Source organism: Cyrtonyx montezumae, unplaced genomic scaffold, assembly GCF_038088225.1.
Source record: "Cyrtonyx montezumae isolate F1298 unplaced genomic scaffold, pur_monq_1.0 scaffold_30, whole genome shotgun sequence".
Lineage (NCBI taxonomy): Eukaryota > Metazoa > Chordata > Aves > Galliformes > Odontophoridae > Cyrtonyx > Cyrtonyx montezumae.
In genome coordinates this window covers 14,315,800-14,333,948 of record NW_027072035.1, presented here as the reverse complement: position 1 = coordinate 14,333,948, position 18,149 = coordinate 14,315,800, and the positions used below count along the sequence as shown (strand labels likewise).

General features: G+C 37.7%; 1 protein-coding gene across 2 annotated transcripts in view; it reads left to right on the top strand.

The window, feature by feature from the left end:
* SNCAIP (synuclein alpha interacting protein) overlaps positions 1 to 18,149 on the top strand; it is an 84,274-nt gene that overhangs the window by 21,767 nt on the left and 44,358 nt on the right. For both annotated transcript variants that reach the window (XM_065744325.1, XM_065744326.1), the window contains exon 2: positions 13,536 to 13,638. In XM_065744325.1, the coding sequence (XP_065600397.1) occupies positions 13,582 to 13,638 (57 nt within the window). In that variant the 5' untranslated portion in view covers positions 13,536 to 13,581. The remainder of the gene's footprint in view (positions 1 to 13,535; positions 13,639 to 18,149) is intronic.

The window sequence follows — 18,149 nt, the reverse complement described above, 5'->3', positions numbered from 1 at the left end:
GATTCAAGAAGAAAGAAAACTGGATTCTAAGCATTAAACCAGAATGCATGCACTGGAGATTTCTGGAACAAGGCCTAGAAAAATAAGTATGTTTCAATCAACCTTGACAGGGAAACTTTTGAAGCTGGAAATCAGTATTTGTTACTTTAAAACTGAAACAGCTTATGTGATTCAAACTAGAAGAAAAGCTAATGTACTGTCTACTTAGTACTAATTAAAAGATCAAAATAAATAAGAGGTTGACTCATCTGTCAAAAATGAGATATTTGATTTGGTTAATTTTACCCTTGGAACTACTACAAGCCTATTAACTCTTTGTATGAAATATCCTACAGTCATCTAACATTAGTATTCCTTCACTGTAAGAAGCTCATATGTCAGTGGTTTCAGATATTTTCCAACAGCTAACTTTTTCTGTGGTCTTCAAGATTCAGAAACATCCAGAATAAAAACAGATTGAACAACTCACCTCTGTAAATGACATCTGCACATGCATGTAGAAACAGAGGGAAAGACTAGTCAGCAACCTCACTACAACACACAGCGGTATTGTGCATTATTCTGTACTACATCCACTACTCTAACTTATTTCCATAACACCACTCTTTGCAGTCATCTAGAAAAAAAAATACATAGTAGGATAGTAGCTGAAGACTGCACCCTTAGGGTAGAATACACAGGTGGTGCTTTTGATGCAATCCAAATCCAATCCATGTGGTGTCATTTACTTCAGCTTACAGCAGTCATTTGCATTAGAAACTGAACTGGGACTGGTTCTGAATGGTGACTGGTTCCACTTATCCTCCAACCAGCTCATGCTAGTAAGAAAAGCAGTGCTGTCACAGAAGTGCCAAGCACAGCGCTATGGTGTTGCATGTAGTCAGGAGCTTCACAGATAAGAACCATAATTTACATATAACCAATAATTTTTTTATGTTCCCTATTTAGTAATATTCCATATACGAAAAAGAGCTTTTACTCCAGAGAGAAGATCATGTACTGGCCATTCATCTTAGACTTCTTTTTATTTTTTACTTTTTTGTCAAAGGACATTAAACTGGTCAAGTGTAGAAATTATCCTGTAGTTCTACTTAATTTATTTACACTGATATTTTAATTCAATTTACCTAAGCTGCAGAATACTACTTCCTGCCAGTCACTGATCCTATTTGGGCATGGTAGCTATTCCCTTCACTTGTTTAAAAAGGGTCTTTAAATGGCAGTGAGCTTCTGCTTCTCCCTTTAAGCTGTTCTATGAATGTATATTTAACTCATGTTACCTTCAGTTATGATTTGCATTTTAGATCTGCCCTCCATAATACATTTAATTTCCCATTAAATATATTGTGGAGCAGGGATCTATAATGCAGAAGCATTTCTGCTCAATGTAGAGAGTACTAGACTATGTGAAAACTACTGATTTGATTCAAGCTGTCTTATTTTAAAATCCAATGATCTAAGTTTACTAGAAACAACTATCTTTTTAATTATTATTATTTTTAAAGCTAATTACTTGAAGCATAAATTTATTAAAGTGTAAAAGGGCCGCTTTTTCAATACTAAGATCAATATCTTATCCATAAAATATACTTGATTTTCTTACATGAAATATCTCAATTTTATTAAAAAAAAGAGACATTTGAGACATTAGAAAAAAAAAAGACATTTGAGGCAAACAGTGCACTTACAAGAAATTTCAACAGCAAATACTGAAGTTTTATATTTTGCATTCAAAAAATCAACTCTAGAAAAATGAAAATCCACTTTCTTGGGAAAAGACAGGGTACATTATGGCTAATAATGTAAGAGTGTTTCAGCTTGGAAGCACAGAACGGTTTAGGCTGGAAGGTACTCCTGGGAGATAGCTAGCACAGAGGCCTCTGCCCATGCAGAAGTGAGCTACAACAGGTTGCTAAAGACCATATTCTGTTAGGTCTCCACAAACAGAGAGTTCAAAATGCCTCTGGGCAACCGGTTCCAGTTTTCAACTGCCACAGTAAAAAAGTGTTGTCTTCAGTTGGATTGTCATGTGTTTCAGCTTGTCTGGTCAGTGAGCACTGCTGAAAAGAGCCTTCGCTCCTTGTTCTTCAGCACTTTCCATCATTTATTAATACACATGGAAAAGGTTCTCCCAAGACTTCTCTAAACTGAACACTCCCAACTTTTGTTAGCCTCTCTTCAAATGAAAGAGATTCCAGTCCCAGAACCATCTTAGTGTCTCTAGGCCGGACTTACTCTAAGAAAGCCATATCATTCTTGCACCCAGCACCTGAGATGTGGCCTTGCTGGGGAGAGCAGAAAGGTTTACCTCTTTCACTTGCTGCTGATGGTCTTCCCAATGCAGTTTAAAAGGCTTCTGGCATTCTTTGCTATAAGGGCACGTTGCTGGTTCATAGCCAGAAGGACTCTCAGATCCTTCCCTGCAGAGTTTGTCTTCTGCTGGTCATCTTCCAGTGCATATTGGTGCATGGTGTTCTATCTCCCCAGATTCAGGGCCTTGTATTTCCCTTTGCTGAACTTCAGGACACTCCTTACCTTTCCAGTCTTTCCCAAGCACCTTTGAGTGACAGTACATTCATCTGGTGTGCCCTCCATTCATTCCAGTATTTTATCATCTTCAAATTTAGAGTGCATTCTGTTCCACTGTTCAGATCTGCTTAACTGCCCCTGGGGATACACAACTGCCGACTTGCCCTCAACTAGACATTGCACTATTGACCATAACACTCTGGTCCAGAATATTCGGTCAGATTTGAATACGCCTACATGTCCTCACCCTTAATCAGCTTTCTGTGAGGATGTGAGGCCTAATCTGGAGTACTGCATCCAAGTCTGGGGCCCACAATAAAGGAAAGATGTGAAGCTTTTGGAGAGGGTCCAACGGAAGGTGATGATCAGAGGGCTGGGGCACCACTCCTACAGAGACAGGCTGAAAGAACTGGTCTAGTTTAGCCTGGAGAAGAGAAGGCTTCAGGGAGGCTTTGTTGTGGCCTTCTAGTATACAAAGAAAGTTTATAAACATGAGGGAAATCAATTTTTTACAAGGGTAGATTATGATAGGACAAGGGGAAACCTGATCTAATACTTGATCTAAGTGGTTGGCAGCCCTGCCTCTAGCAGATGAGATGGAACTTGATGAGCCTTTAGGTCCCTTCCAACCTAAGCCATTCTGGGATTCTATGATCCCCAATTCTCTGTTATGTGAGGCAATGTCAAGCTTCTGTAAACTGCTCTTCCATCATTCACCAAGCTAGTCACCACATCATAGATGACGATGCAGCTGGGTTGGATAGGCGTGGTTTCCCCTTCATAATAAGTTAATGCACACTACTCTAGATCCCCTGCTTGGCCTTCATCTCTTTGCAGGTACTTAACAGGATGATTTTCACTATCAGATTTCTAGAGATTTAGGTGACCCTGACCTGTTAGTTTTATGAGATTTTCCTTCTTGCCCTTCCTGAAGACAAAAGTTACATTTGCTCTCCTTTAGCCTTCAGGAACCTCTCGCAGTTGCTGTTAATTTTTAGTGATAATAGAGAGTAGCCTCACACTGAGATCATTCACCAAGATGCAACACTAATATGTGCAAAACAGCAGACACCACAGGCTTATGGGCTTCCATTGTGTTTAAGTGTTCCCTAACCAAGTTATTATTTTTGTTATTTTGCTAGCATATAAATTCGTGTGAAATGAATAAAAAGAAATGGGTTGCTCCAAAAGCAGTGCCTCCTATTTATTTCCTTGAAAAATGCAACAGATAAAATAAGCAGGATAACATTATTTGATAGAGCAAATTCTCAGCTACAGGATACTGTTTTCAACATAGTCACTACCAGTAGCTTATGCCATTATGCCAGCAATGCACAAGAGCCTGCATGTCACACTCATTCAGATCTGCAGCACCTGAGATGACCAGTGTCATTGTCACCTCTTCTGAAGTGCACTACTCGCTGCTTCACTGTGCTCACAGCCACTGTATGTAATGGGACATTGGTGGGAGGGTTCAGTTTCTACTGTCATACTGTCTACATCTGACTGACATCATGAACCGACCTACCAACATAATAATATAGGAGGCATTACTTTCAGAGCAGCCCTCATATTTTGGACACTTACTGGTTATCATAATGCTGGAAATGTCAGGTGTCCATCACTGACAACTAAAACCAAACCAGAGATAAGCACTGATTTTGCATTCTATGTACATTTTTTACAGATTGTCATGGTTTCAGTACTTGTCACTTTACTATTCCTCTGATGGATGGAAGTATTCAACAGAAGAATGAAAAAAGAGACAACAGTGATTGAAAGTTTTAGGGTATATAGAAACAGGAATGCTCATATGAATAATTGTGGGCATAATCGTTATATAAACAAGCTGCATGTACTTAATGATTGCACTGTGATTCTCATGACCAAGATATCCTGTTTGTTCTGCCTGTTCAAAAATAAAAGAAAAAAAAGAAAAAGTTATTCATGAAAGCAATTCTTTATAGTGTTTCAGAAGTTTCAAAAGGAAGTTGGAGCTGGTAAACACATGTTCTTATGGGAAGCTGCCATAATCTTGACTATATCCCAGCAGTCTCTGAAAATATTTCTCACAGTCTTTTCTATAAAATCTAGAACATATGTACAACAGATTATGTTTCATGTCCTTTTAAGGAACTTGCTAGATAATGCAGAAGTTCCTGCATTTCCTCTGAAATATCTGTCTTTTCCTACAGGTATTCTGCAGTTTTTGTTTTCTGTTCTATTTGTACAACTTCGACACTTTCACAAACCAAAAGATGCTGTGAATGTTCACATCCAGACCCTATGCTGCTACTGCAGTATTCCCAGCACAGATTGCTAAATGTGTTCCATTCTGTTTGTGTCATTACACCGTCATTCTTCCAGAACGATAACTGAAGAAGTCAGTATGGTTCTTATTTCTTATTCGGTTGTAAGAGGTTTTGAAATTGATCTTACTTTTTTTTATTACTATTGATTGATAGATGAAAAAGAGCACAAACAGGTCAACACAGCTCCAGAGCTAATTGCCATGCAGTTCAATCAGGGGCATATAGAGTCAGGCCATTAGAATCATAAAGAATTAATACACTCCTGGACTGGCAACACTAATGTTGATGAAAATTATTAAAAATTTCACCATTTGAGTAATGCAGATCACCCTTTGTAATCTAAAGTGGATAGTCTGATTCTCTCAACTGTTTGTTCTTTGCAACTTCTTTTCTGAGTTTTCATACTCTCACATCAAGTTAAGACTATACAGTTTAAAGAAACCAGATGAGATCATGTGAGATGTGGAAATGTCCTGAATGCAACTGGAGGAAAATGATATACAGAAAATGTCTTTAAAATTTTTCTAAATGCAGCCCTTGCATATATCAAAATGCACACCCAGTAATTAGCCTTTCTGCAGAGCTCTGTGATCATTATTGTCCACTGCAATTGCCTATTTTTACTAAAACTACAACAGTAACAGTCAGAACTCTGCCTGGATGAAGTGTATTCTTTCTGAGAGTATTCATCAACTCCTCTCTAACTGCTCTTTTATCAGGATTGTACAAAAGACAGATAAACAGGCATACCTCTCATCTCCCAGACACAGGAGCAACAGTGACTGCTTAAAACTTGTGCACATTTAATCACAGAATCATAAAATCATAGAATCACAATGCAGCTTAGGTTGGAGGGGACTGTAAAGGTCATCAAGCTTCCCATGAGATGGGCAGGGTTGCCATCCACTTGTGTTAAAAAAATAATACAGATAGTGAATTGGGAGAGAGGAAGAGCATTTCTGTCTGGTGTAATTTACTACGTTTTACATGGATAGAGTGCCTCCATTCTGATTTACCACTGTTTTACTCTGTGTTACTGGGACAACTGCAGAAAATGCAGAAAAAAAAGCAGACCATTAATGAACTTACATAAATTTATAACCAGTGTCCTCCATGCCACAGATGGTAAGACTAGATTTTAAACCAGTGTGCTTTCCTTTACCACAAGCAAAATATTGCAACAGTATTTTTAACTTTTTGGATGTCACTTGGCCACAATGACTTGCTACTACAGTTGGAAACTAGACCACAGACATCCTACTGCTAAATTTAAAATCTATCTCTTGGGTTTGACTGCACGCTATAAATTACTTAAACAAATAGAAAAACTCCTTTTCATTTGTGCTTCTGTTACTTTCCATCCAGGATTCTATTCTCCAGACAGCTATTCAGATTCCCTTGCTTCGTTACATGTGACCCTCTTAAAGCCCAGGATTTTAAGTGCTCTGCCTAAAGGATTCTGACTACTTTGGAGGGTGTCATTGTTAATTAAGCACACATGGAAAGGAAATGAAGGAGCCAATAACAGCTTTGTTGTCTGGAAAAATCAAAAGCATACATGGACAAGGGTGACAGCAGTCAGAAAAAGCAGAGCTAGATATGGAAATGTTTGCTGCTGAGAGAAACAGTCAAGTGCCATTTGTTCAAGCTTATGAAGAGGGTGCATGACTCAAAAATCAGCCTCAAATGGATGAAAAATTGGACAGTTATGTCAAAGTCTCAAATTAAAAGAATTGTTCTTTCAAAACTATTAAAAGCATGCTATACTTTAGTTTTATATACTCAAAGTTCTCTGGAGTGGAAAATTCATCAAACTAAATAATGAAGGTAGACAGTGAGAAGTAGGGAGTTTAATAAAGATGAATAGAGGGCTTAGTGATAAAAATGGAATGGAACAACAATCAGTACTGATTGATTTTCAGCTAACTGTTTTATTCACTGGTAGCTTCATTTTTGCCCCACACCAACCACATTTCTGTTCAGTGCAGCAAGAAGGGAAGCTAGGACAACTCTGACCTGCTCTTAACTAGTTTCCAATTCCAACTCCTAGTTGCCTTCAGAAGTTAAATTATGCAGCCATATCACTCAGGAGAGCCTCTGAAAGAGACTGTAATTTAAGATAAAACTTGTGCTTATCATGCAAAGAGATGGTGATATCTCACAACTGAATAATCAACTTATTTCCATTTCCTCAGTTCCTCCATCTCTACTAAGGAAACCTGTGCAGTGCATTCTTCTGTAGAAAAGGCTATTGGGCCTACCAAGAGAATCTGTGACAGTCAGTAAAATCTGTTAATTAATGAAAGTATCTGTCAACACGATTTTGGTGGGTTTTTTTTGGTTGTTCCTGTTGTTGTTAGTGCTATTGTTTTCACTAAAAATTATAACGGGCGACGTTTCTGCTTCTAGTTCTAGGAGGGTGTCAGAGAATAAACTGAGAAACTAAGAATGCATCTATTTAATGAGGGGGGAAAAAAGGACTAAATGAGAGCATTTGGCAGACAGCAGCTTGGCTTCACAAGCAAATATTTAGTTATCTGCAACTGACAAGTAAGCAGAAACACTGATTGGTTGGGTTTGCTTTAAAATCTGGGCAAGCAATTTAGCATTAATGTTATAATGTTTACTTTTAAGTAAACAATACTGTCATAGAGAAGTCTGTGCTTGTGGATAGTAGCACTATAATTTCTAGTTTTATTAACATGATTTTCTGCATCTATAAAGCACATTGTCAGCCTTGGCATGCAACCAAACTACAAGTGTAGTAGTCGCTTTACTGGAAATAAATGCAATTGGCTAGGCAATGTTGTAATACTGTTATTTCAGTTTTCCAACAAAGAAGTACATATCCTGCTGCCTCATTTTCCCATATACACATACTCTGAAATATCCAACAGTGCTCCAGGTAGGATCTATTCCAGCTGCAGGAAAAGCCAGCTGTAATGCTGTTCAGAAGAAATCAGTGCTAGTTGCAATTTAAGAGATGATTTTCCTCACGGCGGCTCCAGTTTCTTCTATGCGTGTTTTATAAGGTAAAGAGGAATTATATCTAATAAATAGGAATTCTGCTTCATAGGTCCTGCTACACAGATGAATGTGTTTCCAACCCCATAATTTTCATTGTGGAGCACTCTAGAATTCGGCAATCTTAATGGGGTTCAGGTGTTCACAGACTGACCTATTGATCTTTTTCTTAGCTGTTTAGTGTGGAGGAAAACTGCCTACAATGTCAATACAGCATGTACCTACCACTGATGAATATAGTCTTAGGTGCCTTACTATCTAAAAAAGCTGTCTTCCAAGTATACTCTTGCTTCTCTAAAGTCAGTTGCAACTCTTGTAAATGCTGGGCAATGAACGAGTATGCTACCTGCATGTGTCAAACTTGTCTAACTAGTTAGTCAGTTATATACTTGTATATAATATGAGTATCCTTTTTGTCAACATGAGTTCTTGTTTTTTTGTGAAGAGCTACTACCTCAGGGTAAAACTTATGTGAACAACAGTACACTCAGACGTACACATTTTGCAGGTTTACTGTCTTAAAACAATACTGAATTCATAGAAGAGTGACAGAAGCACATGAATTCAAAATCACAGACATAGAATCATCTACCTTGAAAAACTCTTCCAAGATCACTAAGTCCAACCATAAATGTGGCATACTAAGGCCCATCATTGAACAAAGTCCCTTAGTGCCACATGTCTCTTAAATACCTCCACGTATGGAGATTCAGCTACTTTCCAGAGCAGCCTGCAGCAAGGCTTGATAATCCTCTTTATTAACAAATTCTTCCAAATAGACAACCTAAACCTCTAAGGTGTAACCTGTGACTTGTTCTTCATGTCCAATCATTTGTCACTCAAGACAAAGGACGGATAGCCTCCTTGCTGCCACCTTCTTGCAGGTAGCTATGAAGAGTGATAAAGTTTCACCTCAACCTCCTCCTCTCCAGACGAGACAGCCATATTTCCCTCTACATAACCACTCTACATAACTCTTGCAATCTAGTCCCTTCACCAGCTTTGTCATATTCTCTGCACATACTCTAGCAATTTGAGGTCCTCCTTGTATTGAAGGGTTCCAAAACTGAACAGAGTATTCAACGTACAGTTTCATCATTGTACCATGTATACAAGGGAACAGTAATTTCCCTGGTCCAGCAAATCACACTATTTCTGATGCAAGCCAGGTTGCTTCTGGCTCGCATTTGCCTGAGCAGCTTTCTAGGCATTCTTCCCTCTGCCTCTACCACTGCATGGGGTGTTATGACCCAAAGTGCAGTTCCAGGCATTCGGCCTTCTTAGATGTCGTGCAATTGAAATTTGCTCATTGATCCAACCTATCTAGAATCTTCTGCAAAACCTTCCTAACCTTGAAGCCAGGCTGAATGGGGCACTGTGCAGCCTGATCTGGTGAAGCCAGCATTCCACGGGGGGACTGGGACTAAATGACTTTTAAGGTCCCTTCCAACCTAAGTCATTGTAGATTCTAATACCCTCAGCAGATTCTGTCTAATTTGATATCATCTGTGAACTTATTGAGGGCACACACAATACCCTCCCCTGGACACTGTTCACAATATTAAGCATAACTGAGCCCCTCAGGAGCACCACTTATGAACACCTGCCCGCTGGACAGGATGCCATTCACAGTGGCTCTTTGAGCCCTGCCACCCAGACAGTTCATCACCCAGAAAATTACAAACTGTCAGCAACTTACTTAGGCATTTTATCATTTGACCTTGGTGTTTGTGTATCCATAAATGACCAGTGATCTTTTTTTATTATTATTTATTATTTATTTTTTATACTATTTTGTCTTAATAAGAGATTATTTTTGGGCTTTCTCTTGGATTCAGCCTTTCACATGCATCTCTGAGACTCTTCTTGGCTGAGGCACTGGATCCAGTTTCTTTCTGAAACTACTGAATTCACAACAACTACAGGATTTTATAGTGAGCAAACAGAGAAAGAAGCTCAACCTGGAGCTTACTTACTTTCCCTCTCCCTTATGAGTCTTTGGATTCACTTAATTAAATGCCTAACAGTCAAGTGGTTATCTCTGCAGTCTCGTATTTGATGTGCAAGAGCATAGATAAGATGATGGCCATTGGCATTACAATGCAAAGTCAGTAGCAGAAAGACCTTTAAAGCATTTCTGATGTTCCCACATTGAGTATTCTTCACCCTTTCATGGCTTGTCCCTTGGCATGGCTTTTCTGAGGCTGTATGGTGAGCCAAATTCAATATTTGATCTAGGTCAAAAAAGAAACTTCTGAAAAATATAAAATTGTCACCTGGCTTTGGTATAGAGTGAGTTTTAGTGCTTGCAGAAATTACCAGATTTGGCCTCGTTATCTAATACTTAATTGCTTTTTTGTTTGTTTAAATTTTACTGTGAATTGCTTTCTTTGACATTTTTCCCCTATTTACCTAGTCATATTAAATGTTTTACAGTAACAGGAAAAGGGTTCAGACAAACAGGCTTAACCTGGAACAATAGTAGGGGAAATTGTCTAATTTGTAAAATCAGTGATAATTGTTGCTGTTGTTTGAAAAGGAAAAGGATGGTGGTTTTTCTGTTTTGCTTTTTTTTTTTTTTTTTTTTTTTTTTTGCAGCAAAATCACTGCTCAGTATCTGATGCAATGATACTTATGCAAGATGTTATTATACCAGTATTACAACTGACACATTTCAGTGTGGCTTTTAGCCACATGACTTCTCCTGATGGCAGTATCTCATGATACCATAAAATCACCTTTCTTTACTGTTAGTGGATGATGTTTCCTCTCTTACCATCTGTTGCTGGAAGTTCAACTTTGCAATTCTTTTTACCTTGAATTTGTCCAGTTTGCCTATTATCTGCTTGTCAATACCATTTGGTTTGTTTATACCTCTGCTGAATTCTGAATTCAGCTATTGCAAAGGTCTCAAAATAGTCTCAACCTGAGTACTATCCTTACCATATGGTTTGCATTATACATATTGTAGTTCTACTCTGTTTCAGAAAGTGCATCTTTTGAATAAGACACCAAGTTTAGTCATGGGAAATCTTATTTGATACATGTTCTCTAAGTTGATGTCTGGTTTCACTGCATGGAGAAAATACTCAGTGTGTCAGTCCCTTACCATTTCTTTACACATAACTGAGCATTATCTTTGGAAAGAGAAGCTTTCAGTTGAGAAGATATCTTTGTTTTGGTTACTGTCCTTCTCTTCAGCCCTTCTGTGCTTCATAGTCTTTATGTTCTGAGGAAGACAGAAGACAACATTTTGTGGAAATAACACTTCAAAAGTGCAGATAGACATAGTGAGTTTTGTGCATCCCAGTGAAATGCTATCTTGTCATTAGCACAGATGGATGCAAGTGTTCGGAGTTTTTGCTTCTATGACTTCTTGAAATTATGATTTTAAAAGTTCAGAAGATCGAGATCTTTTCATTTGGGAATCTCGATACATATGGCAGTCAGGAATACAGTTCTTTTATCAAAATTATGTCTGTTCTTGTGTTTTTGAGGATTCAGAGGTGGTGCTGGTATTTGTTTGCATTTTGTTTTTCCTGAGTAAATCACTTATAATTGCAAAAAATCATCAGGTTAAACATGATGGATTTTTTTTTTAAATTTATTTAATTCCAGGGAAAACTTCAAACTGTCTTCTGTGTTTCACGCATGCCATCAAGTGTATCATTATAACAAAATCCCATACTAATTGTTTTGTCCCATTTCTTCATCTTTTTCTGCTCTGCTAGAGGAGATTCTAGGAGCTCCATAAATCTTGTATCAGCTCTTAAACTCTTCAATCTGAAATGATTGACAGTGGGAATTTTTTTATCATTTTGTATCATTCAGCCAAGTGTAAATTGTGCCTGTGCGATAGTGATTACTAATTGTTTATATGTGTACACAAACAATGCAGAAATTGGTGTTTGTGTTTGTTTTTTTTTCGTGTGGTCTTGTGCTTGCAAAAGGAGATTGAGTGTCATGGTGATGCCAAAAGCAAGCTGTAATGTTGCCCATATACAACATGCTAAAGCACAAACCTTAAAAAAAATATACTGAAAGTCAATATTTATGTCAAGAATCTATTACAAGAAGAAAATCTGTTACGAGAAGAATTCATACACTTGAATGTGTCACGTCTATCCACAGCTAAGTCCTTTCATTGCAAGTTTGGTCTGATTTTAGTGATTCACTCTAAGATTAAACATATTATTGAGGAAATCTATAAAATGAACTGCTTCTGATTAGTTTTACAGCATCGCCACATCTGTTTTTGTATAGAAATAGGGAGTGAGGGCTTTATAGTGTTCTTACATTTTTGTAGCTATCTCCTTTCTACTGCCTTATTCAACAGCAACAGTGAGAGTCAAAAATAATTAGCTGAAGTTGTTCTTCCGTACTCCCTTCCTTCCTAATTTTTCCTCTCCAGGACTTCCTTCCTTATATTGAAAGGAGCAGAAGTATCCTAAGATAATAAAGAAAGCATGTATGGATTTTTGTGGGGGTATTTTTGTTTGTTTGTTTCCATTTCAAGACAAAACTGTATTGAATAATTCTTTACCTTTAATAACCTGGTGAGAAATGAAAAATGGATTTTCCAGCTTTTGTAGCTTGAAACAGCAGAAGTGCCTCTCAGTTCTTCTTTCAAAAACTTTTCAACAACAGCTGTCTTAGAATCAGCTTTGAGTTTGTATAGGGTGTTGCTGAGATCTGTGATTGCAGTTTTGTCTGCCAAGGCATGTAACACCCACAGAAAAGATTTTTTTCAAAACTTTTATTCTACAGCAGTCTTAACCACATGTAAATTGCTCATGCAATTATTTTATTTGGACTGCACAAATGACGTGTCGTTCTTCATAAATGTATTTCTTGGCAGTTGTCATACGGGTAAAATGGACTTTCCTGCAGGCATTTCTTGGTGTTATGTACAAATACTATCAAGGTTTGTTTTTGCTTGCATCATAATACTTAATACTCACATAGCGATTCACATTTTGTAAAAATTACCACTCTTTTACTGGCTTTTAAAATAGCATTCTTTTTCATTCTCATTTTTGTTGTATGTGTCTCTAGTGATAATACATGCATGCATTCTAGTTAGGATTTGGAAAGCTGTGTTTTGCTCTCTTTGATTTGATTGTTTAATCTCCAGTTTATTTAGAATTTCACAGCCAAATTTCTTGCTTTGCAAGAGAATTTTCTTTTTCCCCTTGCCATAACGATGTCTTGAAGACCTCTGAGAATCAGTGGACATAGACTGATACAGTTCTGCTTTTGCCTTGGTTATTAATTGGGAAGAATTGCAGGCACAGGCTGAGGATGGATAAATCACCCACCTGTAAAAGGCTGTCTGCACTGTACATTACCTGTATGGAGAAGTGAAGATGAGGTGTGATGGGATTTTGGTTTCTGCACATCACATGCTTTTCATTTCTTATATGCCTTCCTGAGCACAGGAGAACAGAAGTAACAGTAGCTTTGCTCTGGGCAGTAAAGGATAGCATCTTTAACAGAAGATATTCCACGATATGTAGAGTACAGGAGAAAAACTGTTTTCTGCATTGAGGATTAACCTCCCAAAGACCTGCCTGTGTACTTCACATGTTTTTAACAATCAAGTAACTATATTAAACTATTTCTGTGTGGTTTTGACTTTATTAGATTACCTGTTCTTCTTTTCTTATTTAGGTCTCTACTACTATGCTGAGCCACCAAAAATGTCCATAGAAGAATAATGGAAGCCCCTGAATACCTTGATTTGGATGAGATAGACTTTAGTGATGATATATCTGTAAGTACTAGCCTTATTTTATTTATGTGAATTGAGAAAATTTTAGATATCTCAGTCCTGATATAATAAGCAAAACAAAAAAATGTTGCACGCCACCTACCTTACCAACAGAAACATTTAAAGTACTGAATCTAGAATAAAATATTTTGTAAGGGAAGACTCTAATCAGGTTAAGCCTTCTACCTTCGGTAAAAAGGGTTTGTGAGTCAAATCAATATACTGCTTTTATTTCTGGGTTGCTTATGCATTACAGTTGTCTGAACATGTTCTCTTGGGCTGGCCTTAGACACTAAAGTGACAGCTCACCTTTCTCCATTTTTATTTTTTTTTAATTAAATGTATTTCCATTGGAAAAAACCCTCTTGCCTCTCTCCTCCTTGCTCCTTCTCCGTGGAAGCTCTGCTCCTTCTTTCAGAAGCTAGCAAGATGTTATATATAGTTGTGAGGCAGCTCCTTGTGATGTGGTAGAGTTCAGCAAGAGGCAGGCTGACCACTGGGGACTCAAGTACTGCCCCCTTCATGTCACACCTAAAATAGCTGTGACTGTAAATTTGAGCGAAAAGGTTGTTACAAACTATTTTACTAGTAGTTGCTATGGGAAGCACTGACATAGTATGTCCCATTATTTACAGCAGTATTCCTCCGGGTAGTGTTTCTTCTTTTTCGGAAACAATTGCTAGTATGTTGGATACCTAGTAAATAAGGTTTAAAAAACTTAAATACACAGTTTAAATCCACCATCAGTACTTATTATTTCAGTTTTCAAGTCCCATCTTCTTCAACATTTGTCATAACTGTAGTGTAGCTGTTTGCAGTGTTTTTTATTTCTTTGCTTGTTTTATTTAGTTATTTATTTTGAAGGTGGTGTTTTTTCTTTGTTTTGCTTTGGGTTTCTTGTTTCGGTTTATCTTGCTTTGTAGTTTGTTTGTTTGCTTGTTTAACAAAGGGCCTATCTTTTCCTTAAGCCTTTGGAACTCTTGAATCATTTTTAAAAAGTCCAAGTGCTATATTCACAGATAGATTCCTATTGGACAGTGTTTTGCTTTTACCTATCGTAACACTGAATTTTTATTAAAGAGGAATATGGCAAATGCCCAAAATATTACAGGACAATAAGCCCGTCTTGGAAGAATACCTTATTCAGGGCAACTTTCTTTTTATTACTATTCTATAGTAGATCATGTCCTGGTGTCTGTTTCTACACTCAGTTTTGAAGGACTGTAAAACGTAGGGGATGTAACCTCTCTGTGTCCCTCCCAGTGTGGCTGTTCCTGCATATGGGTGGGTTAGGTTACTTGTTTTTCCACCAAGTGGCTCAGGCTGACTGCTGTAATGTGCTATTCTCCCATTGGATGCTGAGCCTTGAATTAAAAACCAGCACCAATTGTAGAGGTACTGCTTTTAGTTCTACTTTCACAAGTAAGGGAATGAAGGATTTGTTGCCAGGAACCAGATTAATAAGAAAATTCCTGGCTATTCTGGTGCTCTCCTCACCTCTTGCCGTGCAGCACTCAGAGATGCTCGACCTTCACAGTTTACCACTGGCCTGCTGTGGAAGGAGCAGCTGCACAGCACTGGTGGTAGCAATTTAAATTGCTCCCTTTTGCCCTCTGGTTTTAATCCAGCGCAGAAAAGTGCTGGCCAAAAATAATGGCAGCAAGAAGGCTGTTAGTGTGATGTGCTTGTAAAAGTACTTGAGCTGGAAAGCACTGTGCTAGCACAGTTCCTTGTAGAAACCCTTTCAGCAAAAATGATCAAAATATAATAGATATTCTAGGATTTGTTGTTAAAGATGCATGGTTATGTAAGTGCTCTTGGCTCCTTTTTTGTTGAACATCGTTGTTTGTATGCAAGTAAATGGAACTGCACGTATCTCTGAAATAAGATATTTATTCTGAAAACTAGGTTGGTGCCATATCAGATCTGTATAATACAGCATATCTGAGTGTAGTTCAGACAGCAGAACAGATTTATGGGACTCTTGCTTACATTAAACAAAAGTAGCATTTTTTCCGTAGTAACAAGAAGCAACCAAACTGAGTATCTTTGGTTATTAATTCTTGAATAACAATTCACACAAAAAAGACAAAATAGCAAACGTTAAGACCTTAAGGTTCATTGAACAGTGGATGCACTGTAAGTAAAACTATGTTTTAAACTTCCCATTTTCTCTCCTCTTTATTTTACCCATAATTATATTCCTGCTCCTAAGTTGTGTACTACTGTTGAGGTTACTTTAAGTTTTCCTTGTACTTTATGCAGAATTTGTATTTCTATTGCACTGGAAAATTATGCAAATTAAAACTACTTTAACTGTTTTACAGAATATTGGTTTACAGGAGTAATTTCGAAAGACCATAAAAATGTATGTAGCCATAGCTTCTGATGATAGATATTTGTAAGCTGCTTGAAGCTGAGTTTGCAGGGAAAGCACTCTGACTCTGTGGTGCCAGTACAGGACTGGGCCTATTCTGAAAATATATGAAAGCAGCAAACACAGTAAGAGAGGCAAAAATGTAATTAAGAAGCTGTCAACGTGCCAAGTATGTTGACACACTTTGAAAAGCTTCTTGCTGTCCATCCTTGCTTGGCAGAGCCCTGTTGAGTACATGGTCAGGATGTGGCTGATCTCCAGGCTCCCTGCTTGCTAGGCACAGAGCACTCCTGAACCTGCTGTACCCTACCTTGGTCATGAGTAGTCACTGCTCCTTTCAGGTTTCTGCTGAGATACCGGAATGCCCAGCCAGATTTCCCACGTGGCACCCAGAGCTTCTGGGCTCTGCATGAGGTGTCCTGCTCAGCCATGCTGGAACAGGCACTAACTGCAATGGGTGGATATGTTTCTTGCCTAGCTGATTAACTCTACTATAATCGTCTTTCTTCTGCTCTCTCCCTTATAAGAAAAAAAAAAAAAAGCAGATAGAAACAGAAATATATATAAAGTGTTAGATTCAGGCCTTCCATAGCAGTAGTATCAAAGTTGCGTGCTTTAACATTACAAGAGTATCATGAAATATCTATATAAAATTGTATGAAAGCCACTCCAAAAGTGATTTCTCCTGTTTTATTGTGTTGGCCAAGGGCATCAGAGGTGAACAAAGGTGGTATGGCACTTGGGGTTGAACCTTCCTGACAAGATTCTGTTACGTTTTGTTGCTGTGTGACAGAGGGACAGTCTGACTAAATGGTGTCTGCCATGGAAGTACAGATGAAGCAAAGGTGTGCCACTGAATTCACAGTTGGTAGTGTTCAGATTATTCCAGACAGCAAAGGTGTGAAAGACAAGCCATGTCCCAGACTGCCATGCACAGCTGGTGCAGATTTCTACAAGTGCAACATGAGGGCTCTTGTTCATTGCTTGTGAAAATGCATAACTAATGGTGGTGACAAAAAATAGTGTTTTGTACCAAAGTATTTGATTTATTAAATGAAGTTATGCTACTCTTCGTATCTGTTGTAGTTTCCATGAAAATAAGTAGGAGGAATTACTTTTGGAGCAACCTACAGGTAAACAATGCACAGCACAAATAACTGATTGGTACTCTGAAGGTGTTGATCATATCCATTAAGTAAGGATATTTTCCAAGGAGAGTTATTTCCCACAAACACAGTTCTAGGCTAACCTTCATTTTCCTTTTTTTTCCTTTTTTTTTTTATATTATTGAGAAAAATCTTCCTTAGACCAAGTGCTGTTGCTTTACTTGTTCTGAAATGTCTAAGAAAAAGGGTGGTTTTGCAAATATAATAAAAATGTATTAATTAAACGGCATTTGAATAATAATTAAGTTGTTTACCAATATAGCAAATAAGCTGAAATGTTGATTGGCTTATGGTAATAATAATGCCTGGAAATAAATTTACTGTAGTGAAGGGAAGTGTCTGCTTTCTCTGTCTAAATGAAAACAAGGAGCTGTGATTTCAGCTAGAGCAAGACATGGTCCTGAGTGTTTTGTGGATGTCATGGTTGTGATAACATGGTCTGAAATCACAGTATGTGTCCAGCTTTGCCATTTTACTCTATTCCAGGAGGCATTAAAAGTATTCTCTACAATGCAAATTTAAAATGTTGTTTTCACTTTTTATTTATTTATCTTTAACCATTCATATCTTGCTACACCTTGTAATACAGTATTTCTTCTTTTTGATGCTTCTCAGATATGTCAGTCTGCAAGAGGCAGAGAAGTTACGCAGTCTCAACAGAGACTGATGTTTTATTTCTCTTATCTTGTGGTTTGTTTTTTTTTTTAATTAAAATTTGCAAACCAGCTGAAGTTCAAAATGTTGACATTTGCATTAATTCAAATTCTGTAGCCCACTTCAACATGACTTACAAGTGTTTGTAAGATAAGCTGTCAGGGGAGATTCTGTTTTCCCCTGTCTGTTGAAAAAAAAAGTCAATATCTTGTATTTACATGGAATAGTTGTGCCTGCCTCTTGACTTTTGTTTGCTGTTAATGCAGTTCTTCCATTTTACTACCTTCTTAAGGATGTGCTGAAATTAACTGTGACAG